We start from the raw sequence: 25,008 nt of genomic DNA, 5'->3' as shown, positions 1-25,008 counted from the left end.
CCCTCCCCTCCAGGTCCCGCCGTTCGCGTCGGCGGAAGCGCGCTCCGCCACGTTCCGCCTCTCCCCCCCGTTGGGCCCCCTACTTCCGCTTCCGGTGCGGGCGGCGCGCGAGCGCGGCGGTGGGAGGCGGCGACGAGCCGGTGAGTGCAAGCAGCGGGCCCAGACCTCCTTCCTGGCTTTCGGGCGGGCGTCAGCACAGCTTCGCCCTAGCCTTGGCCTTTCCCCGAGCTGCTTTGAGCCTCTGCGGAGCCCCAGCCCCGACGGCCGCTGGCCCCGCACCCCCTCCGGCCTGCGGCGCCTCGGGCCGTGCCCCTGCCCCTGCGGTGGGCCCAAACTCGCCGCATCTGATCCCGCCGCTTACCACAGGCCCCGCCCCCTTGTCAGAACCCTTAGCCCGAACCTCGAGGCCCACACCCGGCCCGGGATCCCAGTCCAAACCCCAGGGCTCCGCCCCTGTCCGCAAGCCTTGCCCCTGAGCACAGCCCACCCCCTGCTGTCTGCCAGCTCCGCCTCCCTGATTCTCTACTTGGTTTCTCACCGCCCCATCTCCCCCCCGCCCCCGCCATTCAGATTTCTCTGATCTTTATTTACAGCACCTCCCCACGTTCCCCCAGCTCCCCCAAGCATTGTCATCTTCCGTCCACGCCCTTCACCTGCCCTCCTTCTCCACCCTCTCCCCATTCCCCCTCCTCCGCCGCATACCACTGCTCTGTTCCCATCAAGTCTTTTTTTCTTCATTTGCATTCATTCCTTACCCACACGGGTATCCCCAGTTCCGCTCTTCTCCCTGACTTGAACTACAGCCCCACCTGCTTAGGACCTGCCTCCGGACTTTACTTCACTCACTCACTCCTAACCTTCCAACAGCTTTCGTCCTTGATTCTAGTGCCCGGAATCCAGGACACTCCTTTCCCAGGGATACTCACTCCAGAATATCCTGGGTGGGGGTGGGTTTCAGAAGCCCAAGGTACCGGATCAGAGTTGTCAGGAATATGCTCCGGCATCTGGCACACAGTTCTTCAGCCTCACTTCCCTTCCCTGAAGCTGGTGTTCGGGATGGGCTCTGTCACCAGCTTAGTTAGGTGACTTTGATTCTGCCTATATGGTTTTTACAACCCATCTGACACTCCCCTCTCCTCCCCCAGGTTGAGGCCCCCAGCTTGGCCTCACCACGATGTGGCACGAGGCTCGGAAGCATGAGCGGAAGCTTCGAGGCATGATGGTTGACTACAAGAAGAGGGCAGAGCGGCGGCGGGAGTACTATGAAAAGATCGTGAGTAACTGGCCTTGATCTGGGGTGGGACCTTCGCTGGAGGTCATCCTGGTGGGGTTTGGGCTTGGAAATGTGCTCAAACAAGAGCCCAGCTTTCCTCAGGGCTCTCCTCAGTATTTGGTTCTTGAGCATACCCGTGGGTAAAAGCCAGAGGCATTCTCTTGGTTCTAGGCTACTGTCTTTTTTGGTGTGGCCTCAGAGTACAGAGCTGGTGTTAGCAGGAAGGAGGGAAGTTTTGTAACAGAGCAGTCTAGATAGAAGACTGACCACCTCCTGAAGGTTGTCTTCCTGTTGTATTTGCAGTGCTCAGAAAAGCTTAGCTGTTCTTGAGGTTTGGCTTGGCACCCTGTGGGAGTGCCATCAGTATTCATTTAAGGGGACTGTGACCACTTTACTTTCCTGTTTGATGCTTCGGTTGCTTTTTTTCTTTTTTTTTTTTTTTAATATTTTATTTAATTATTTGACAGAGAGAGATCACAAATAGGCAGAGAGGCAGGCTCCCCGCCGAGCAGAGAGCCAGATTCGGGGGCTCGATCCCAGGACCCTGGGATCATGACCTGAGCCGAAGGCAAAGGCTTTAACCCACTGAACAACCCAGGCGCCCCGCTTCAGTTGCTTTTAGAGAGAAGACCACACTCCATCCTGTGACCTAAAAGGCCCTTGACCTGACCTCTGCCAGCCTCTCTGTGTCATCCTTGGGTAGCTCCCTTGGCCCTTTTCCCCCATCCCTGTCACCATAGGGCATTGTGCCTGTCATGTCTCCCCTCACCTCTTTAACTCCTGCTTGCCCTTAAGACCTCAGCTGGAAATGGCACTAGTGTACCAGGTTCAATTTTCTTGCTAGATGATACTAATATAGGTGTTCCTATTTACTGCTGTATCTCTGTTTTGGCCTCCTACCTGATCTGGCCTTCATTCCTACCCCTCTCCAATCCGTCCTCTTCAGCAGGGCTAGAGAGGTCTTTTCTAAAGCACAAGGGTGACCCTGTCCTTTCCTTGCTCTGAACTCCTCCATGGCTCCCTAGTGCCCTCGATAGAAAGCCCAGGCTCCTCAACACATCCTTCAAGCCTCGACATGGTCTGGCTTTTTGCACTGCACACACACGCACTGCCCCTCCCCCTGACATTCCCCCCCCCCCCCGCTGCCACCGCCAACTTAGACTCATGCCACTCTGCTTTCTGCCGCCTTCCTTTACTCCAGCCATCTAGCCTCCTTGTTATCTAGAGTGACTTTCTCTAATGCAAAAGATGGATAAAGAGTATCAGTTTAGCTCTCAGAATTACATAGGCACAGCGCCTTTGCATGCGCTCTTCCCATACTTGGGTAACTACGACTACTCATCTCAGATCTCAGTCCTCAAGGAAGTCTTCCGTCATCCCCCATACTCAGTCAGGTGTCCCATATAAATGCCATTACAGCTCCATGTTCTTCTCCTTTGGAATTTAATACGTACATATCTAGTTCTGTTTAGACTGGGGACTAGTATTCAGGTCATCTTTGTATCCTAAGCTTGGGGCCAACAAATACAGTTTGAAAGAGTAAATGAGTAAACTCACTAATAGTGTAGTAGCAGTTACCGTTTTAATTGCTCCTTCCAGGCACCTGGCTCTGTGAGAAGAGTTTTAGATGTGTGGTTTCTTGGAATCCCGAGAGTTCCCAGTGAAACAGAGGCTGCTATTACTGTAGGAAACGAATCTCTGAGAGCATCTTTTTTTTTTTTTTTTTAAAGATTTTATTTATTTATTTGACAGAGAGAAATCACAAGTAGGCAGAGAGAGAGAGAGAGAGGAGGAAGCAGGCTCCCCGCTGAGCAGAGAGCCCGATGTGGGACTCGATCCCAGGACCCCGAGATCATGACCCGAGCCGAAGGCAGCGGCCTAACCCACTGAGCCACCCAGGCGCCCCTCTGAGAGCATCTCACTTGCCCTCTGTCACCCAGGAAGGAACCACTGGGCTCAAGGCGAGCCCCTCTCTGGTGGTGTTGGGAAAACTGCAGCATGACCGTGAGGGCAGGGCCCGGGTCTGGGCCTGTCCTAGTTGAGGCCCCGGCATGGGCCAGGAAAAGTGTCTAGGAGGAAAGGGATGCCGTGAGCTATAATGAGGGCTCACGGTGAGCTGATCCCAGTGCCCACTGCTTTCGGACTTCCGAGGCCTTCGAGCTGCCTTGAGAGGTTGGGACCAGTCTCCGTGTTAACGATGGTGCTGATAAAATCGGCCAGTGCTACTGAGCATATTTATGTGCTGACCGTTCTGTGCCAGGTGCTTGACAGGCGTTTACGCTTTATCAGAGCCTCACGGCAGCCTCGGGTTTGGTTCTTATTGACGTCCGTTTTACAGATGAGCGAACTGAGGCTCAGAAAGTCCTGGGCTACAGTCATGTAGCAACAGGGCATAGCTGGCATTCTCACCCAGACTCTGAACCCTGACCTCTTCTGGCACTTCACCTAGGCTTTCTGTTGGAAAATAGAAGTTCTGAAAGGTGCAGTGACTTGTCCAAAGTGACACAGGCCGGAGGCAAAATAGTAAAATGCTTCAGTTCTCAGAGTTTGAGTTCTAGGGCTCTTTGTTCAAATTCCAGCTCTTCTGCTTACGTACAGTGTGACCTTGGCGGAGAGTGACTGTCTGCCGGAGCCTGTTTCCTTTTTTGCATGTGAAATGATGTATCCCGAAGAGTCAGGTTTGGCTGAGAAGATAAAAGTTTCTTTCTTTTCCCCCTGAAGGCCCTGAAATAGCTGGCTCTGCTCAAGGACTATTTTGTTGTTCAGCTGAACGTGGACTCCCTTACTGTCGTTGGAGGGCTAAGAGGGCTGCTCAGACTCCAGCCATTGTCTCTGCATTCCATCCAAGTGCTCATGCCAGTTTTTTGTTTTTTTAAGATTTTATTTATTTATTTGACAGAGAGACAGTGAGAGAGGGAACACGAGTAGAGGGAGTGAGGGGGGGAGAAACAGGCTTCCCGCTGAGTAGGAAGCTCAATGCGGGGCTCAATCGCAGGACTCTGGGATCATGTCCTGAGCCGAAGGCAGACACTTGACAACTGAACCACCCAGGCGCCCCTCATGCCAGTTTTAAGAAAGTTTCTAGATGTTTGCATCTAACACTTCCACTCATCCCACTGGCCAGAAAGTGGTCCCAGGCTCACGTATGGGTATAAAGGTGCCTGAGAGGCATAGGCTCTATCTTGGGTGGCCTTGCGCCACACATATCAGGAGCGTGTTACTGTTGAGGGAGGGGAAACAGAGGTTGGTTGCCAGCTACTGGTCTGCCTCAGATGGTGGGGGCTGCACACCTCCCTCGCAGGGTGGCTCGATGAGATGGGGCACATCCAACCTCAGCGTAGGCCTGCCTGGGGTGACTTGCTCGGTAAATGCTGGCTCTGGTTGCCACCGAAGTTTTTCCTACCTGATAAAGCGGGAATCTGCACGTGTGGAGGAAAGAAGGCTGGAGCGGGGGCACTCTGGCTCTCGTTCTTGGTAGCTGGGAGCCTCCTGAGCTTTATTTTCCCCCTCCTGAGCTTTATTTTCCCCCCTGATGGTGATCATCAGCCCCTCTCCCTGGGTGACAGGGAGGACTGGCAAGAACAAGAGCGGTGTCTGTGGGCCGCTGTGTGGTGTGGGCCCGTACAAGCCGCCGCTGTCCCCGTGCGGGCGCGTGAGCAGCTTGCAGAGCGGAGCTGTCCGGTCGCTGGCAGTGGCTGAAGGCTGCTTTGAGGAGGGGATGGGGCAGCTCATGTGGCCCTCGTCGTCCTGACGGGAGAGGAGGCTGTGGGGCGAGCATTGGGGAAGCCGAGGTAGTTCAGGGCAGGCTGAGTGGGTGGTCTGCACAAGGCTGGCTTCCCGCCTCCTGATTTGTCCTTGGTACCAGCTCTCTCCCCTGGCTAAGCCTGGTTCTGTTGTTGCCCTTGTCCTTGTCACCTTTCTTCTTTAATCAGTGGTTTGGATAAAGAATTCCCTGTTGATAAGAAAATGGGCAATAAATAGTTCTCAGTTCAAGCCTGTCCTCAAGAAAACCCCAGGCTGACCCACCCCCCTCTATCCCCACCACTGCCCAGCCTGAGTCAGACATTCCCCTGGGCTCTCCCATCACAGCACTGTCCACTCTGGGTCGTGACTATCTGGGGTGGGGGGAGTCTGTCCCCAGCCCTGGGCTGTGAGCGGTGAGAGTAGAGCTGGGGCTGTGTCCGTCACTGCCGTGGCCCTAGCATGGAGCCTAGCCCGTGGTGGGTGCCTGTTTATCAGTCAAATGAATGAATGAAAGAGTCTGTGAACTCTTCTGACTCTGTCTGGTCCTGGAGGCAGGATAGGCCAGTGGTTAAGAACGGACTTCGGGTGTGGCAGAGGTATTTGTACACCCCATGTTCCCTGCCCTGTTACTCAAACTAGCCAGGATGGGGAAACAACCTAACTGCTCATCGACTGAAGAAGCGGTGGACGAGGTGGTTTGTCTGTACGGTAGGATATTATTCAGCCTCGGAAAAAGGTATCCTGTCACATGCTGCCACGTGGAAGAGCAGTGGAGACATCATGCCCAGTGAAATCAGCCAGGCACCAAAAAAAAAAAAAAAAAAATGAAGATGCAAGATACCGCCTATAGGAGGTATCTGAAGTAGTCGTGCCCTTAGGAACAGGAAATAGAAGGGGGACTGCTGGGGTGGAGGAGAAGAGGGTAGTCCTTCGCTGGCTGTGGAGTTTCAGTTTTGCAAGATGGAGAAGTTCTAGAGATCAGCCGCCCTGCAAGGTGCATTTACCTTGATGCGACCCTATGGTACCCTTAGCAGTGGCAAACATATGGGGTGCCTGGGGGGCTTAGGTGGTCCGTTGAACATTTGCCTTCAGCTCAGGTCCTGATCCTGGGGTCCTGGGTTCGAACCCTGAGTGGGGATCCCTGCTTAGCAGGGAATCTGCTCCTGCCTCTGCCCATGCTCTATCAGATAATCAAATAAAATCTATTTACTTCTTTATTTATTTGACAGAGAGAGAGAGAGAGAGAGAGACTGTGAGAGGGAACACAAGCAGGGGAAGTGGGAGAGAGAGAAGCAGGCTTCCCGCTGAGCAGGGAGCCTGATGCAGGGGGCTCGATCGCAGGACCCTGGGATCATGACCTGAGCCGAAGGCAGACCTTTAACAGCTGAGCCATGCAGGCGCCCTTAAATAAGATCTTTTTTTAAAAAAAGTAGTTAACATGGTAGATTTTCTATCATATACCTTTCACCAAAGTTTAAAAAAAAATTACTGAAAACAAACAAACAAACAATGGATTCCTATGGGGATCAGGCCCATTTGGGTTCAAATCCTAATGGTGTGTGTCGCTGGCATGATTTCAAGCAAGTGGGCCACACTGCTCAGTTTCCTCTTCAGGAACACTGATCAGCTTTGTCCTGTGCTTGAGAAGTTTGAGAAAATTTGCAAAAAAACAGGTCAGGGCCTGGCTTTTAGGACAGTTCATTGGCTTTTCCAGAATCTTCCAGCAGAGCCAGGCGCTGGACATGGATTTTTACTCCTAGCCTTATGTGTTTTCCTTCCTGCGGTTGCTGGCACGGCCAGTGGCTTCCCTGTACCAGGCAGTGTTCGTATTGCAAGAAGTGTCCCCCGATAGCCGTGGGACCTGGGCACTGGGCCGCCGCGGCCCCAGGGGCCTGGGCCTGAGGGAGTCTTGGCCAGGGGCTGTCACGGGGCTGAGGGAGGGAAGTGAGGTTTGGGACAAGCATTTGGATTCCCACAGCACCGCCCCTGCTGGACCTTGTGGCCTTGGGCGGATCCCCCCTCAGCTGAGTGGGAACAGCCCCGCGCCTGGCGAGTGCAGGAGGGACACGGCATTAGCTGTGGTCCTCTGTGTCTGTCCTCTGCTCTTTGCTGGTGGGCGGGGGAGGCATTGAGGACGTTCAGGGTTTTGGAAACTTGATGCTGGTGGGTTTGGGGCGGGGCTCAGGCTCCTCATTTGTCAGGGTTCATTCTCTCTTCCCTTCAGCCCTGTTCCCGAGCGCCTGCTGTGGGGCGGGTCTGCTTCAGGCACATCACAGCAGGTCTGCTCCAGGCACAGGGGGTACAGTGGTGAGCAGAGAGCAGCGATCCCTGTCCCTACGTTCTGGGGTGAGGGATAACTGGTAAATGAATGGGAGATGGGAAATGGGGTGGTGGCGGGTGTTGTGAAGAGAGCAGGTGGGGTTAAGGAGAGATTGCGAGTAAATATGGGCTTGTGCAGGGAGCTACTTAGAGTTGATGAGGAAGGCTTCTAGAAAGAGATCTGAAGTAAGCCAGAGGGCAGCCACCTGCCTGAGCTTTGCAGGCCAGGGGAAGAGTGAGCACAGAGGTTCCGAGTGGAGCATGGGTGCAGTAGCCCTGGAGTGGCGTGGAGGCCGGTGCGCCTGGGGCAGAGCTGGGAGAGAGGAGTCAGAGAGTGGTGCGGCCTGACAGGTTTTAGCAGAAACCCCCCTGCCCAGGCCCTGTGTGGGAGATGAACTGCAGAGGGCGGGCTGGCAGCGGGGAGCCCTGGAGGAGGCTGCCAAATGGCCTGGACGAGAGGACAGGCTGGCCGGACTAGGGCGTGGGGAGGAGGCCTTGGACCCTGGGGAGGCCTTGCCTGCAGCTTGGCCAGCTTTCAGTGGATGGCAGCAGTCCTTCTTGTGGCTTTTGTGGGTTTCTCTGATGTGGCCCGCTGCAGGAGCCCAGCCAGGGTCCGGGACTCAGAAGGCTCAGCCGTGGGAGCACTGATGGTAGATTTCATCCATTTCTGACACGCCTGAAATTGTGAGCTCCACACAAGGGCTTGGGCTGGAGGAGCATAGACTCAGGGGACATTGTCCTCTATGTTGGGGCTTTCTTAACAGCTTTATTTTTTTTAAAGATTTTATTTCTTGGGGCGCCTGAGTGGCTCAGTTAGTGGCTGCCTTTGGCTCTTGTCATGATTCCAGGGTCCTGGGATCAAGTCCTGCATGGGGCTCTCTGCTCAGCAGAGATCTTGGTTCTCCCTCTCCCTCTGCCTGCCTCTCTGCTTACTTGTGCTCTCTATTTTTCTGCCAAATAAATAAATAAAATCTTTTTTTTTTAAAGATTTTATTTATTTATTTGACAGACAGAGATCACAAGTAGGCAGAGAGACAGGCAGAGATAGAGAGGGAAACAGGCTCCCTGCCGAGCAAAGAGCCTGATGTGGGGCTTGATCCCAGAACTCTGGAATCATGACCTGAGCTGGAGTCAGAGGCTTTCACCTACTGAGATACCCAGTTGCCCCAAATAAAATCTTTAAAAAAAAAAGATTCTTTTTGACAGAGAAATCACAAGTAGGCAGAGAGGCAGGTAGAGAGAGTGGGAAGCAGGCTTCCTGCTGAGCAGAGAGCCTGATTCGGGGCTTGATCCCAGGACCCTGAGATCATGATCTGAGCCTAAGGCAGAGGCTCAGCCACTAGCCACCCAGGCGCCCCTCTTAACAGCTTTATTGAGATATAGTTCACCTAGTGTATGATTTAGGGGTTTTCAGAATATTCACAGCATGGTGCATCCGTCACCACAGCCTAATTTTAGAAAATTTCCATAACCCCAAAAAGAACTCCATTCCCATTAGCAGTCAGTCCCCCCAACTTTCCAGCCCTGGCCAGGCACTCATCCCTCTGCTTTCTGTCTCTCTGGATTTGCCTGTTCTGGATGTTTCCCAGAAATGGAGTCATACAGCACGGGGCCTTCTATGACTGACCGCTTTCACTGAGCGCCGTTTCCATGGTCCGTCCCTGTTGTAGCACGTGTCAGTTCCTCACTCCTTGTTATTGACAAGGTTTTGGGGTCTAAATCTGGCTCGTTTGGGTTATCAGCCATCCATTGATGGCCACGTGATTGTTTCCATCTTTCAGCCATGGTGAGTCGTGCTGCTTGAGTATCCGAGTACAAGTATTTGAATATCTGTTTTCGGTTCCGGCGGGTGTATCCCTGGGAGTGGAATTGCTGGGTCTTATGGCAGTTCTTTGTTTAACCATTGAAGAACTCAGTTTCTGCATGTTCCTGTCAACACTGTTAACATCTGTCCTTTTCAGTTTTTCCTGTCCTCGTGAGCGTGAAGTGGTGTCTTGTGGTTCCCGTTGGCATTTCTCTGATCGTTAATGACCCTGATCATCTTTGCCTGTGCTCATGTGGGCCTGGTGTCTTAGAGGCCAGGCTAAGCCAGAGGGCTCACGCCTGGCTCTGAATGAGTGACCTGGGGTTGGGGTGGGGAGGTGAAGATTTGGGGGATCATATTTTTGGGGCAGAAGATCTTGGTATGGCTGTACAGAAGGTTGGGCCAGAGCTCAGAGCCTTTCTTCACCATCTCACGGTCCCCCGTTCCTAGAGCTGAGGTGGCCCCCGTGAGTGTGGCCACCCCCCTGCAGGTTAGTTTACCTCTGAGGCCCAGCCCACTTGACGATCAGTGGTGAGCTTGCTGCTGAGCTGGGTTTTGCAGGGCTGGAGCTCAGCACGGTGGTGACGTCTGCCTTGTCTCTTCTCGCAGAAGAAGGACCCAGCGCAGTTCCTGCAGGTGCATGGCCGAGCATGCAAGGTGCACCTGGACTCCGCAGTTGCCCTGGCCGCCGAGAGCCCCGTCAACATGTGAGGCCGAGAAGAAGGCTGGGGTGGTGTCTGTGTCTCAGGGTTGGAGGCCAGGAGGGACTGGGGTGTGGAGAGACGTGTGGGGACGCGGGCAAGGAAGGCTTGACCTGCATGAGGAGCTGACAGTGGCCCAGGGAGAGCGGGCAGGGGTTGGGATGCGGTGTGCAGGGGAGCTCAGGGGACTTAGATGGGAATGGGTGGGGCTGGGACCACAGGCCCAGATGAAGTGGCAAGTGTGTTGGCAGAGGGGATGTTTCAGGGTGACCAGGGCTTAGCAAGTGGCCCTGGGATCTGGTCTGAGTTTCCCACTTCTGCTTGGTTCTGAGAAATAGGGCCCCAAGTTTCCTATTCAGGCCAGGAGCCTGAATGTGGATTCAGGTGGATTAGTGACATAAGAAACTGAGAAGTCGAGGGTGAGGTTGGGGCCCATGGCCTGGAAAATCACAGGGAACTGAGGGCCAGGCTCCCAAGCTTGGGGTGACAGGGAACAGGTGTGGGCACTGGGGAACTTCAACTCCTTGCTCCCCATTTCAGGATGCCCTGGCAGGGGGACACCAACAACATGATTGACCGCTTCGATGTCCGTGCCCACCTTGATCACATCCCCGACTACACGCCCCCGCTGCTTACCACCATGTAAGAGCCCCCCCAAGCCTTGCCAGGCAGCCTGAGCTGCCTGCTGCCCCCGCTTTTCCCAAGCCTTTGCACGTCTGTCCCCTTCCTGGGAAGGAGGTATGTCAGCGGGGAGCCTCCCAGCCTGAGCCAGGCTCCTCCTCCCCTACTCCTGCTGGCTTGGGGTGGGGCCTTCCCTTTTCCTCTGATCTCAAGACCTTGACATCCCCACAAGCTCCCCAGAACAGGAGTCAGATGAGCGGAAATGTAACTACGAGCGCTACCGAGGCCTGGTGCAGAACGACTTTGCTGGCAGTGAGTGAGCTGGGGCGTGGCGAGTGGGTTGGGCGTCTGTGGATGTGGGGATACCACTTTTACTCCAGTGCTTTCTCCTACGGGACCTGGGGTTTGCTCCCCGCTCTTTTCCTCTCAGGCCTCCATCTCTGGACCAGTACAGGTGTGTCTCCTGAGTGAGATGGTCCTGCGGAGGTCACTTCCGTATCCCACACCCTCTGCCTCTCTGGCCTTTTGTCCTAAAAAGTTAGGGAAGATAGCAGGAACACACTACTTCACTCTGCGTGTTTCCCCCAGCCTGTTTGGGTCAGAATGTCATTTCTGAAGAGGAAATTTCTTTTAGGAATTGTTCAAGAATATTTAGAGTTTGGCAGTCTGCCAAGCGTTTGTATGGGTGGGTGTTGTTCTCTGAGCCGTCACCGTGTTGCTTCACAAATGAGAAAATGGAGGCTCACAGTTTTCCCCACTCTGTGCTTGCCCACGGAGTTTCAGAACCTGACAGACCTGGACCTTTTAGTCCGTGTTAAGTATCTCGTCACATCTGCACAGCCCCTAGCAGTCACACCCATTTTATGGATGGGAGCATTGAGGCTCAGGAGTTGGTGGGAACATCGTGTTGGAGGATCTGGGATTCTCGCCCCACCCTTAACCACTGCTGCCTCCTGATGGACAGCTCTGAGCTTTAGCTTAGTCCTGAGGACTGAGACTTCCCTTCCCAGGGTTTCCTTGTTGAGTTAAAGAGAAGATGGGCCACACAAGGCCCTTCGCCTGGCGGGTCTTGCTCTCTTCCCAGAGAAGGGTGGTCATGATGTTTTCTGTCCCCCGGGTTGGTTGTAAGTTTCCGGCGAGGGGCGCATGAATCTCCGGCCCCGAGCCTGGCGCTGTCAGCCCCTGCTGTGCGTTTGCAGTTCCCGCGTCTCTCTGTTTCGAAGATGACCGTCTTGGTGTCTCCGATACCAAAGCTTGCCAAAATCCTAGCAACCAGCCAGGTGTTAGAATCAGGGAAGTTTATCGTCTTCGCTATTGGTGCTATTCTTGCCTTCACCCAGGCCTACAGGGGTTCTTGGCCACAGAGCCAGGGGTTTCCTTAGTTCTGTCTGACTCTGCGTTCATTCCTTGCCACCGCTCCTGAGCACCTGTGCTGTGATGGGCTCCCCCTTCCCAGGGTTGGCGGGCTCATTGGGGAGAGGGCAGCCGCCACACAGTCACCAGCGTGACTGGCAATCGCAGGCTGAGGAGGCATTCTCACGGATGGTGGGCTCTTCTCGGAGGTGCTTGACAGAGGCGGGGGTCGGGGAAGAGTGAGGAGGCATTCTCGTGAGGAGAGGGGGGCCGCAGAAGAGGCAGGTGGGAGGATGGGCACAGGCAGCCGGGGGGGCTGGAGCAGGGAGAAAGAGGCATCTGGTGTGAGATAGGCCAGCTGGGTCCTCTCCCGGGCTTTGTATGCCCCAGCCGGAGCTGGACAGGGGTAGGGAGTGCTGCGGGAGCAAGGGACGGTGCTCCCCGTCCAGCCCCCCAGAGGGAAGGGGACTTGCCTGAGGCCCTGCAGCCAGTCAGGCCCATGTGTTTCCTTGCAGGGAAGACCAGGGAAGGCTCGGATACAGCGTCGAGCTCCCCATGTTAGGTGTTGTGGGTAAACGAGAGCCTAGATGGCTTCAAACACGTGTAGTTGAAGCTGAGTTGCAGAGAGGCCTGTGGTGGAAGGGCCCCTGCAGTCCCGGTGACATCCAGCGCTCAGAAGTTTGCAGGTCTGAAGCGTCTGACCAGAGGCCTCCCTTACAGGGTTAATTGTTGCGTTGCCCCTGTGCCAAGAGCTTGCTCTTCCAGGGCTCCCCGTTTACAGAAAGGAAACAAGCCAGAGAGAACTTAACTGCACCCCCCCACCCCCAGCCAGTCCCCGCGGCCGCGTGGTGGGTCTTCCTGTGGTCGCTGTGTCCTCCGCACGCCATCTGTAGTGCTGTGCCTGCCAGTGACTCTGCACCTGGCTGAACTGGGGTTGTACCCGCCCTCCTACCCCTCACTGCCTTCTTGTGTCACTGCCTCCGCCCCTACTCTGACCCCCCGCCTCTCCCCTTGCTGCAGTCTCGGAGGAGCAGTGTCTGTACCAGATCTACATTGATGAGCTGTACGGAGGCCTCCAGAGACCCAGTGAGGATGAGAAGAAGAAGTGAGTTGACATCTGGGGGCATGAGGGCATAGGGGGAGGGAGGGGGACAGTGAGCCCAACCAGGGCACCACCTCCTCCAACTTACCACCTCGGCTTTCTCATAGTCCGGGCGAGCGTGTGGTCCATAGTAAGTGCTCACTTAATAAACACTTAGAGGAGGAAGTGGTGCCCGAGGGATCGGATTTCCCGAGAAGCCTCTGCATTGCATTTGTAGCTTGGGGTACGGTAGGAGGTGAAGTTGGTCGAGCGGGCCCTGGGTCAGGTGACCCAGGCCCGGATTTGCATCCTGCCTATGAGGACCCCCTTGCTGAGCTGCAGTGTGGCTAGCTGGCAACCCCCATTCCCGCAGTGGGCGGAGCTTGTGGGTCATCTGTCCTATGCCTGCCCTGGCATCACTCTGGAGAGGGGGCGTCTCTGGGCTGTGTCCCTGGAGGAACAGCAGTGCGGGGGTGGGGGGGTGGGGGGGGGTGGGGGGTGGGGGGGTGTGACAGGCCTGTAGGTGGAGCCGCCTCTGGCTCAGGGAGGTCCCTGGCGGGCAGTCTCCCTTCTCTCTTTGTTCCTTCTGCCGGGGTGGCCCTGTCCTCCTCTGGGGCAGTGCTCAGCCCTCCTGTCCATAGCAGTGCTTGAGCGCGACTGCTTCCCTCCTGCTGCCCAGCCTTCCCCTTTGAGCTTGAGCTCTTGTTGCCCTCCTTCATCTGGGATTTGCACGGATGCCGTGGAAGCTTCTCGATGACTGATGCCTACCCATGAGCCCACTTTCAGGATGAGGCTGACACTTGAGGGACGTCTGGGAACGTTGACTAAATTAATTTAGCAACATGCGTGCTTGAGGCCGCTCATCTGTTCTGGGTAAAGCTGGGCCATACTGTTACCCAGGATAATTCTGGGTCTTGCCCTCTTGAGCTCAGTCTGCCAGGGGGAGAGATCTGTTCCCGGACAGTCATGACTCCATGTGGGTACGGCTGAGGAGCCCAGGATGGTGCTTGACCCTGCCTAGGGGGACAGCTTCCTGGAGACCCTGGAGCTGGAGCTTGGAGGAAGATGGAGGGGCCAGTGCGTGGCAGGTGCAGAAGATTCTAGGCTGAGGGAGAGCATGTGTGAGGGGCCAGAGGCAAGGGCACCCTCGAGAGGCTAGAGCTTGGGAAGTCCATGTGCTCTCAAGTCTTGGCTCTGGGCTGCGTCCTGCCTGGGGCCCTCCTGGCTCATGGGCTCCCCCGCCCCAGGCTGGCGGAGAAGAAGGCCTCCATTGGCTATACTTATGAAGACAGCACCGTGGCTGAGGTAGAGAAGGCGGCGGAGAAGCCGGAGGAGGAGGAGTCACCAGCTGAGGAGGAGAGCAACTCGGACGAAGATGAGGTCATCCCCGACATCGGTGGGGTCCCCTCTCTGCCCTCCCCATCCCCGCAGTCCCTGGGCATCGTTTTTGTGTCTTGTTCCTCACCCTCTGTGGGGCGCCCTGCACTGACGAGCCCCGTCTCTCCCGTCCCTGCTCTGGGGCACTCCAGCCTCGGCCGTCCTCCCAGTCCTCACTCGTGTGCTCCTCTGTGCTGGCCTCCCTCTCTGTATCTCTCCTCTCTCATTTCTAGGACACTGCTTTTATGATATTGTCCCCACCTGGGTTCTGTCTCCGTTCTCTTCTGCTTGGGTCAGCCTTTCTGTCTTCCTCTTTTTCTGTCTCCTCTGGAGAGCAAGTGTTCATTCAGTTGCAGAATCATCCCCTCCCACCCACTGCCGTTCTCCCCCTACCCAAATACCCACGGCTCCAGCCATCCACCTGTCTTCCCCGCCTCCTGTCAGCCCACTGCTGCTTATCGCACATCCGGAATGTGTCCATTCCGCCTTCCACTTACTCATAGTACATTTAGGTCCTGAACACCTGTGACCACCGCCCCCATCTCCTGCCCACCCGCACCTGCCCCCCAATCCGTCCCCATCTGCACATCGTACATCGCTCTGTCCACTGGTCTCGCCTGTCCATCCTGATGCTTACTTGGGCCCTCATTCGTCACATCTTCTCTCCCCCAACCCCCCACCGCCCCTGCCGTTGGTCGTGCTCCCCTCCGGCCAAGCCCTATGCCAGCCTGGGGATGCCAAGATGAGCTGACTCGTTCCCTGCCTGCAGAGGCCTCCAGTCTGGTGGGCGTCTCCCCTGTGCCCCTATTTCCCGGGGCGCTGCCCCTTCTCCCCGGTCCTCTTGCTTGGCTTTGGCCTCTGACAGCGTTTCTCTTGGTGCAGACGTGGAGGTGGATGTGGACGAACTGAACCAGGAGCAGGTGGCAGATCTCAACAAGCAGGCCACGACCTATGGCATGGCCGACGGCGACTTCGTCAGGTGAGGCCTGCAGGCTGGTGTTCCTCCATGCTCGGGGCCTGGTGTCCGTCGTTAACCCTGCTGTGGACGGCCGCCTCCCTCCTCAGCACTAGTGCTTCACACACACAGGCTCCTGAGCTCCTGGGATAGGTGCTGAGCACCAGGCTTTGCCGCTGCACAAACAGGCTAAGCATAGCTCCATGTGTCTGTCCTGTGGCCCTCTGATCCCGAAGAGCTCCCGGAGCTCCTGGGCCTGGTGGACAGCACCCCCTGGTGGAGAGGAGGCTCCATTCACTGGCCCTTTCCCTGGGCCGTACCCTGTGGCATCCTATACAGCTGCCCCAGTGGACAGGGTATCCAGTGTGAATCTGGGGGATCCCATCTGAACCCAGAACCCTCCATGAGGGCCCTGGCACTAGGGCAGCCGGAGTCCTTACCTCAGCCACAAGGTCCTATCTGTCTGTTCCTCTGCTCCTTAGCCTGCACACTCTGCCCCCACGCAGCCTCCGTGCCTCCTCCCTCCCGAGCCTCCTCTCCGCCGTCAGACTTACCTACCGCTACCTGCCTTGGTGGCTCTGCTGGCGTCTGTGTTGCTTATTCCCTGTGGTTTCTCCTCAGTCCCCTGACATTCCTATTGAAAGCTGCAGCAGGGCGCCTGGGTGGCTCAGTGGGTTAAGCCGCTGCCTTCGGCTCAGGTCATGATCTCAGGGTCCTGGGATCGAGTCCCACATCGGGCTCTCTGCTCAGCAGGGAGCCTGCTTCCTCCTCTCTCTCTGCCTGCCTCTCTGCCTACTTGTGATCTCTCTCTGTCAAATAAATAAATAAAATCTTTAAAAAAAAAAAAAAAAAAAGAAAGCTGCAGCAGCTCCGCCCGTCCCCCAGGTCCTTTTTCCCCCATCTGCAATGTATCTTCCCGACCAGGTTTTCACTGTTTAACTTACTACTTGTCATGTTGCCTGGGTCGTTATCTTCTTCCAGAACCTACTAGGCCCATGAGGGCCAGGATTTTTGTTTTTAGTAATGAATCCTCAGTCTGCCCAATAGCGCCACATGCAGTAGCTGCTCAGTAGCTGCTCAGTAATAGCGCTGAACGAAGGAGAGACCCCCAGGGTGGCATGGGATCTCGGTCTTCCAGCGACAGTTCTGCCTGTGGCCTGCCCCCCCCCCTTTATGACCCCCCCTTCCCCTACAGGATGCTCCGGAAAGACAAGGAGGAGGCAGAGGCTATCAAGCATGCCAAGGCCCTTGAGGAAGAGAAGGCCATGTACTCGGTGAGGGCTTGGCCGGCGTGGGGGGCGGGACGAGCATGGCTCAGGGAGGCACGTCCCTCACCAGCAGGGTGTCCACTCTTCTCCAGGGCCGCCGCTCCCGGCGCCAGCGGAGGGAGTTTCGGGAGAAGCGACTGAGGGGCCGGAAGATCAGCCCACCCAGGTAGAGTGAGCTCTCCCCTCTGCCCCTGCCCTTTCAGCCTCATTCAGGGCTCTGGGGGAGGGGCTGGGGTTCACGGAGACTCTTTAGGGTCAGGCTTGGACTTGTGAGCAGAGTCTTCCTGGTAGGGCAGGAAACGGGGAAGGTTTAGGGTAGGGATGGCCTCGTGGACACCCTGCCCTGCCAGCCACTCCCCTCACCCTTCTGGACTTGGACTCTTGCCAGGTGTCCCAGGCACCAATGGGGAGGTGGTGTGGGGTAGCTGAAGAGGAAGGCAGAGTCAAGGGGAACAGCCCTGTCCCTGAAGTCCTTCCTGGTTCTCCTGGGCCATGTCCTTGTCAGATTTGGGGCAAGTGACCTCCCTCGAGTTTGTTTCCTCCTTTGGAAAAACACTGTGATCTCCAAGGATTGGGGCGTGCCAGTGTCCACTTTGAGGTCTGGAGCAGGTTGGGAGGAGGTGGCCTGTTGTGGCACAGAGTCTGCCCAGGTCAAGTGGCCCCCAGACGAGCCTGCCTCTGCCTGTCAGCCCTGGAGGCTGAGTGCAAACTCATGCCTCTTTGCTCCCCCTTTGCTCCCTCCGGGCAGGGAGAGTCCTTGAGCGTAGCTGTGGGCCTTAAGCAGCCTGGTGTGGGCTCAGGGCTTGGTGTGGGGTCCGGGAAAGCTGCACTGGTTGTTGCTGTCATCGTCCTCCCCATAGGGGTGCAATCAGTGTAGCACATAAAGGTGCGGGCTCGGGGCCACAGGGCCTGGCTGGGGAGCCCAGCTTTTTGGTTTAAGAGCTGTGTGACGCTGGGCAAGTGATTCCTCTGTTCTGGGCCTCGGTGTCCTGAGCTCTGAGCTGTGAACGACCCCCGAGAGTTGTCATGAAGGGCGTCTGTGTTCATAGAAGTGAAGTGCTCAGTACCCGGCACGCAGTGAGCATCTGAGACACTGCAGCGCTTCTGGTTTTACCATCGCTGTCATGAACCAGCTGGGATCCAGGTCACAGGACCAGGGACTTGGAATGGCAGGAGGGATGCTGCCATCTGGGGTTCCGAGCCCAAGCAGGACTCAGGCTGCTGGAGTCTGTTGCCCAGGGTTGGGAGGGGCCCAGGACAGTGTTTGCGGGGTGTGGCTGAGGTCCCTGCTTTGCACAGATCAGAGGTGGGTAGGCAGAGGGATCAAGGTAGGGCCTAAAACCTGGCTAGCAGCCCCCTACTCACAGTGCCCAGTGTCTGCCCTTGGGCTCTTTGGTTGGATGAGTGGAACCAGTTCTTTACCCACTCAGATACAAGCCCCTATTTGTCCTACTCCGCTTTTCTTTCCATAGCTATGCCCGCCGAGACAGCCCTACCTATGATCCCTATAAACGGTGAGTTCCAGGGCCCAAGGAGGGGCAGCCAGCAAACCTGGTGGAGGGGCAGGGCCGGGTGTAGGGGGGTCAGTGGTTCTCAGCACCCGCTGTCATTTGTGGGTCTGGATCGTTATTCTGATTTCCAAAATGTTATTCTGCTTTCCTGGTGTTTTTTTCTTTAAATGTGGACTTTTTTTTTCTGAATTAAACACAATGTAGTCATATATTAAAAATGAACAAGCATGGCAAAAAGGTCTGTTAGAGAAATCAGAGGTGTTTTTGATCTAAACTCCCAGAAATAAGCAGTGAGAGATTCTGCACACGAGGGTCTGGCCTCGCACACATGTGTCTCCAGGGTGTGGGAGCGATGGGGCATGGGCCTTGAAGAGGGACAGACGTCAGCCTAAACCTGGTATGCGGTGGGAGGGACTTGCCACTCTGGGCTCTTAGGAGGACAGGAGACGAGACAGGTACCTCTGGGTACAAGGTCAGCACCAGCGCAGGTAGACACTCAATCTGAGGACATGGGTACTTTCTTTTTATAACAATGGAATTGTGCATGCTTAACAGTGTAGAACTTGCTTGATGGATGTCTGTGTTGAAGTGATCCTCCCAGGTTAAATCTGCAGATCTGCTCATCCTTCTTTATTTTATGTATAATACATAATTACATATTTAACAGAGAGGCAGGCAGAGAGCCAGGGGGAAGCAGGCTCCCTGCCGAGCAGAGAGCCTGATGTGGGGCTCGATCCCAGGACCCTGAGATCATGCCTGAGATCATGACCTAAGCTGAAGGCAGAGGCTTAACCCACTGAGCCACCCATGCACCCCTGCTCATTATTCTTTAACAGTTAACACGAAATTAGTACAATTCGTTTTCGCTCTCTTTCTTGCATATTTTGCGGAGGCTCCGTGGCTGAGTTAAGCCCTTGCATAGCTGGGTTCCTTTCTGCCCTTCAGCCAGGTGTGTTGGTGCTGGGTGTCCGACAGTGCTCATTTGTGGGGCTCTGCACCATGCGTGTCAGCCTGTGGACTCCCAGAGAGCCGGGCAGCTGAGTCCTCTCTTCCCTGCTCCGTAGGTCACCCTCTGAGTCCAGCTCTGAGTCCCGCTCCCGTTCCCGCTCCCCGACCCCAGGCCGTGAAGAGAAGATCACGTTCATCACCAGTTTTGGGGGCAGCGATGAGGAGGCAGCTGCGGCTGCAGCGGCAGCAGCCGCATCAGGGGCCACCACAGGGAAGCCCCCCGCACCCCCCCAGCCCGGCGGCCCCGCACCGGGACGTAATGCCAGCGCCCGGTCGGTAACGCTCACGCTGCCCGCCCTACGCCCCGGCCACTATGGGGGGGGACGCGGGGCAGTGGGGGGCCCTGGCCCAGGCCCGTGCTGACCGGCCCTCCGTGCCCCGCCTGCAGCCGCCGCTCCTCCTCTTCCTCCTCCTCCTCCTCTTCCGCCTCGAGGACCTCCAGCTCCCGCTCCAGCTCCCGTTCCAGCTCCCGCTCCCGCCGAGGCGGGGGCTACTACCGCTCAGGCCGCCATGCGCGCTCCCGTTCCCGTTCCTGGTCCCGCTCTCGGTCCCGTTCCCGGCGCTATTCACGTTCCCGGAGCCGCGGCCGGCGGCACTCTGGCGGGGGCTCCCGAGATGGACACCGGTACTCCCGCTCGCCTGCCCGGCGCAGTGGTTATGGGCCCCGGCGCAGAAGCAGGTGTGTGGCGCTGATGTGTGGGGGGGCCTGGGGGAGGGCACAGCCCCGGGTCAGTCAGACCTGGCTCTAAGGGAGGGGAATGGGCCACTGCCAGTGTGTGAGGAAGCACTCGGTTTGCAGGGAAGATGTGCTTCACCCCGACTCCTCCCATGTGGTGACGAGGGCTGGAGCGCAGCTACGTTCTGAGGGGACTGAGCTGGTCCTCCCTGGGAGGGGGGGTGCGCGGTTCCCTGGGGAGGTGTAGAGAGGTATTGGACACTCCAGGGTGTCCTGGGGCTTGTAGTAGGGACCTGGCTGGCCTCCAGGGCTGGGTTGCTCCCTCTGCGGTAGAGAGATGCTGCAGGCAGGGTAGGAAACGAGTTACCTGAGGAGTGGAGCGGCCTTCCTGGGCTCTCCCTTGGTGGGATCGGGGTTGCCTCATGTCGGTGCGGCTCAGTGGGTGAACCTGGCTTCAAATCCTGACCCTGCTCAGAAATTTCCTGGTTGTTCCTGTGTAAAGGAAGGATAGTGTTCCCTTTGTGGAGTTGTTGTGAAGGTGTGACAAGTGATGCACGTGAGTGCTGGGTACAGGGCCTACTGTTGGGCAGGTGCCACTGCTACCAGCCTTGTCTCTTGTCTTGTGGCCTGCGTCTCAGCATCAGTTCCTACAGGGCCTGGCAGGTAAAATAAAGGGACCAGGTGGGCCTGGATGGACTGGGGCACACGTGTCCCCTCTAGTTGGGTTGTCAGCTAGCTGTGCAGTGGCAGGCCCGGTGTTGTCCTGGCTTGTTTTCTCAAGAGAAGTTGAGAGTCACCTTTTAAAAGGTAGTTCATTTTGTCAGCGTCGCACACAAATTTGAGTTTTGTAAAAACTTGGTTACTCCCGGTAGAATCTGTGTGTGGCCTAGACTTGGCTTCCAGCTTGTTCTTTGTAGCCTGACACAGGGCTACCACAGGAGAAAGGCTGGGCACGGGAGGGGGCCTGGCCCCATCTCGAACATCAGCCTGGGGGTGAGCCCTTGCCGAGAAGTGCCCAGCATCCCAAACAGAGAGAAGATGGGACTGCATGTACCCCAGCAGGGTCTCGTGGGCCTGTGTTGTAGGTGGGTGGAAAGAATGGGCGAGGGGGTGGTCCCCACTAGACCCCAGCAAGGTGAGGAGTGTGCTGGGGGTGTGGGTGAGGTCACAGCCCCTGGGAGCCTGGAGCTGGGCACCGTGTGTATAAAAGGGGCGCTGGTCAGCCGGGTCACATCCCAGGGGAGCAGGGGAGTGTGTGTCTCCTGAGTAAGACGCAGGAGCCGTCTCCCGGTGGTTGTATCTGGAGGGTAGGCTCCGTGTAGATGCAGATTGAGGCCAGGGAGCAGCCAGGGTGGTTACACCCCGAGCTTCCGCAGGGCCCAGGGGGAGGGCCATAGTTTCTGAGCCAGGCTGGGGGTGTGTAGAGGGGGTTCCTAGCTCCTCACTGCTCCCCACGCCCTGCCGTGCCCCTAGGAGCCGCTCCCGCTCCGGGGACCGGTACCGGCGGGGTGGCCGGGGTCCCCGGCACCACAGCAGTAGCCGCAGCCGCAGCAGCTGGTCCCTCAGCCCGTCCCGCAGCCGCAGCCTGAGCCGTAGCCGCAGCCCCAGCCCCAGCCGCAGCCGCAGCCGCAGCCCCAGCCGCAGCCGCAGCCAGAGCCGCTCGCCATCGCCCCCGAGGGAGAAGCTGACCAGGCCGGCGGCGTCCCCCGCTGTGGGCGAGAAGCTGAAAAAGTGAGCTGGGGCAGGGCTGCAGGAGGAGAGCGGGCAGCCTCGGGGAAGGTGGCTGAGCTCTGCTCTGCTCTTGGAAGAGAGCTTGGTCCTGCCCCCGGGGGGCTCTGAGGGGACACGGCTCCGTCCTGAGGGATCCGAGAGGGACATGATCCCTCCCTGTGGGCGGTGGTGAAGTGGCTTGGGGTCAGAGGTGGCAGCTACCCTTTCTTCTTCCCAGGACCGAACCTGCCGCTGGTAAAGAGACAGGAGCTGCCAAAGTCAGTAAGAATTTGGAACTCGCCCGTCTAATTCCCGCCAGCAGCAGTGCCCGAGAGCTGGGCCCGGTGGGCCTGCAGGGGGGACCTGGGCGGGGGGGCCGGGAGATCCAGCCCTGGGGTTGAAGCAGGCCGGGAATGCTCTGACCTGTGAGGTCTGTGTCCTCCTCCCCTCCTCACTGTCCACTGGGGCTCCAGCTGTCCCCAGTTCTCTCAGACGCTTGTAGGGGGTGTCTGCGGCCAATTCTTGCTCCCCACATGTCCCTGCAAGTCCCAGGCTCTTGGATGAGGTGGGTGGTAGGAGCTCCGGACACCCACCCCCTCTCCCGTCTCTTCTCCCCCTTCCCCAGCCCAAGCTGACACCGCAGGAGAAGCTGAAGCTGAGGATGCAGAAAGCACTGAACAGGCAGTGTATGTCTCCGCACCTCTGCCCACCAGCCTACCCTGGGGGCCTTGCCCGCTCCCGGCAGGCAGGCGTCAGCACAGTGGCACTCTGGGGGGGATTCAGTGTGCATGCCCTTCCCCTGCTAAGTGCTATGGCCATCTGGTTGGTCTCTCTGGCTTCAGTCTTGCTGTCTTTGAAGGGGGGGTACTTTTGGGGGTACCCCTCGACCACCATGACGTCCCTCCTTCCCCGCAGTCAAGGCGGATAAGAAGGCGGCCCAGGAGAAGATGATCCAGCAGGAGCATGAGCGGCAGGTAAGGTGAGGGCCGGGCCCGGGGCCGGGTGCCAGCCGGCCTGCCCTCATGGCCACATCCGCCCAACAGGAGCGGGAGGACGAGCTTCGAGCCATGGCCCGCAAGATCCGCATGAAGTAAGATGATCATGGTTCCCATATCTGGGTCGCGGCCCCCCACTTTTGGGCTGCCCTGCTTTTCCCTACCACCTCACTCCTAGCCCTGCTGCCTGCCCCAGCCCTCAGGTGGGAAAAGGTCCGAGTGCCTATCTGGCCTTACCAGCCTGCTGGCTTTGGCTGCCATGGCTCCTCTCAGCTGTGCTGGCCAGGATGCACGGGGCCTTTGCGTTCTCCTCTCTGGCTTCCCTCGTTGGGGGGCCCTCCCCAACCATCCTGTCTGGAGTAGCACCCCATGCCCCGCCATCCTCCCAGCCTGCCGTGTTTTTTCAGAGCACTGACCTCCGTCTGGCATGCCCTGCTTTGTTTCCTTGCTTGTGGGTGATGTCACCTGAGAGGGACGAGCGGGCAGGTCTGACTGCGAGGTTCTTGCCATGCGCTCAGCCCCCAGATCAGAGGTGGTGTTCAGCAGGCCGGTCCCGTGACAGCTTCTACCTGCTCCCCTTCTGTTTCTCGGCTCTTAACTACAAAGGGGCCGGGCTCGCATCCTAGACCAGGCAGCCGTGGCGTCCGGTCCTGGCTCTGCCTGTCTGTGACCTTGGGCCCCCAGGGTGGGCGCTGGCCCTCTCAGGCCTCACTTCATCCTTTGCAGCCGGAACAGATCTTGGTGACGACCTAGCAGGGTAGATGGGGCGTGACCGCTCTGAGAGCGCAGGCCTACTCGAGTGGTGGGCAGAAATGGAGACCTGAGTGCTCAGTGCTGCGAGGAGGACCTGTCTGTCAGCAGCACGGCCATGTCTCCAGCTGCTTGTCGGTCCTCATGAGCTCATGAGCAGCCTCATTCCTCTGAGCCGAGGCTCCTTCCTCTTCCTCTCCTGGGGTCCCTGCTGCCTGGCTTCCTGCGCGGGGCCCCGCATGTTGGCAGGCTGCTGCTTGTCTCATCACTGTGCTCGGTGCACACGCATCATGTGCTGGGCCTCAGGGTGCGGCCTGCCTCCATCAGCTGGGGAAGCAGGGCCCCCCGGGGACTCGGCACTGTGGTCAGTCGGAGCTGGATTCTGAGCCCGCCTCTGCTCACCACGACCTTTTGTGTCTGTGCCTCAGTTTGCTCTTCTGCTAAATGGGGATGGAATAGTTGTCCCCGTTCACAAGCTGTTGGGCAGATTCAGACGGATCCGGGTCAGGCAAGCACAAGGGGCCCAGTAAATACAGCCCTTGGGGTCACAAGTCCCGGGCATCCTGACAAAGGCTGATGAAGCACTTAGTGTGTGGGTCCCTGTGTTTGAGACTACCTGAGTGTGACGGGAGAAGGTTGAACTTTCCAGCTCAATCCTGTGTCTGTTCAGCACGCCTTTCAAAGCGAAGCTGGCGGAGATCTCAGTCCCGTTCTCCCCAGCTGGTATTCCTCTGAGCCCAGTGCTCTCGTGTCCGAGCAAGGACGGCAGCACTGTCTGCCTGCAGCTTGACTCTGCTACTTGGGCCGGGGTGTTGGAAGCACCTGCTCTGGCCAGGCAACCAGCCTCGTCCTTCAGTTCAGTGTTCTCATCACGTGCTCATGCGTGCTCCTGGGCTGCCTCTCTTTCCCCCTGCAGGGAGCGGGAACGTAGAGAGAAGGAGCGAGAAGAATGGGAACGCCAGTACAGCCGACAGAGCCGCTCACCCTCCCCCCGTTACAGTGAGTTATTTCTATGGCCACTTGGCCGGGAGCCCTAGACTCCGAAATTGGGCTGCAGGAAACCTGGTGCATTTTCCGCCGTAGTTTTCCGTGGGTTAGTATTTTTAAGACATGCACATCAACGTGATGGCTTAGACACAGGGAACGCCAGGCTTTAGAAGCAGTGCTCCTTGCGGGGTCCTGGGTGCTGAGGGGAGGGGACTGGCTGCAGCCCGGGAGCCTGGTCCCTGAGCATCGGCTTTGTTCTCTTTAATTTTCCAGGTCGAGAATACAGCTCTTCCCGAAGGTAAGCCAGCCTACCAGCTCCCTGGAAGATGACCTTGTCCCTGCCCTGATTCTTCTGTCTCCACCTTCTGAGGCCCTTCTGTGGCCTCAACCCTTGTTAATGTCCCTGTGCAGCACACTCCCCCATCGCCAACATCCCAGGGGTCACAAGTTTGCGGGTGTGTGTGCATACCATGTGGCTGCTTCCTCCCAGCCCTCACGGCACCCCTCTTTCTCTCTGCAGGCGCTCAAGGTCCCGATCTCGAAGTCCCCATTATCGACATTAGGCTGAAGTGTGGGGGGCAGGGAGATGGGGGGCGGTGAGGGCTCAGGCTGTGATGCTGCTGGTTTGATCTCTAATGAAATAAAATCACTCATTATTTAATTCCCTTGACCTGGGCTCCGTGTCCTGTGTGGTCTGGCCAGCAGAGGCAGCTGGCTCAGGGATGGGAGCCAACACTAGGAGCCTCTGTGGCAAGTCCTGCCCCAACGTGGGTGTCTGGGTGGCGGCTCCTGGGTCAGCAGCACCGTTCCCGCCATAGCTCAGTGGAGGCAGGGGCCCACTCCAGGCTTAGGAAGGGCCCAGCACCCAGCATGTA

At 57.4% G+C, this 25,008-nt stretch overlaps 1 protein-coding gene across 2 annotated transcripts; it reads left to right on the top strand.

Annotated features, from left to right (window-relative positions):
* The first annotated feature begins 101 nt into the window (after positions 1-101).
* On the top strand, positions 102-24,803 carry LOC122911956 (CLK4 associating serine/arginine rich protein). 2 transcript variants are annotated; one of them, XM_044257139.1, is made up of 21 exons: positions 102-140; positions 1,146-1,273; positions 9,750-9,847; positions 10,382-10,483; positions 10,695-10,774; positions 12,836-12,920; positions 14,144-14,292; positions 15,156-15,252; positions 16,424-16,502; positions 16,589-16,662; positions 17,969-18,010; positions 19,072-19,287; positions 19,404-19,694; positions 21,165-21,422; positions 21,640-21,679; positions 22,027-22,087; positions 22,317-22,375; positions 22,445-22,491; positions 24,063-24,145; positions 24,407-24,431; positions 24,654-24,803. In XM_044257139.1, exons 2-21 carry the CDS (start codon positions 1,175-1,177, stop codon positions 24,694-24,696), a joined length of 2,028 nt encoding a protein of 675 aa, XP_044113074.1. In that variant the 5' UTR covers positions 102-140; positions 1,146-1,174; the 3' UTR covers positions 24,697-24,803. The 2 variants fall into 2 exon arrangements, with proteins under 2 accessions (XP_044113074.1, XP_044113075.1); XM_044257140.1 differs by lacking the exons at positions 102-140; positions 24,063-24,145; positions 24,407-24,431; positions 24,654-24,803 and having other exon boundaries at positions 336-1,273; positions 21,640-21,683.
* The last annotated feature ends 205 nt before the right edge of the window (positions 24,804-25,008 follow it).

The sequence above is a fragment of the Neovison vison genome, chromosome 7 (genome assembly GCF_020171115.1).
Source record: "Neovison vison isolate M4711 chromosome 7, ASM_NN_V1, whole genome shotgun sequence".
NCBI lineage: Eukaryota > Metazoa > Chordata > Mammalia > Carnivora > Mustelidae > Neogale > Neogale vison.
Note: the sequence above shows the minus strand (reverse complement) of the source record. Positions and strands in the feature narration are given on the sequence as shown.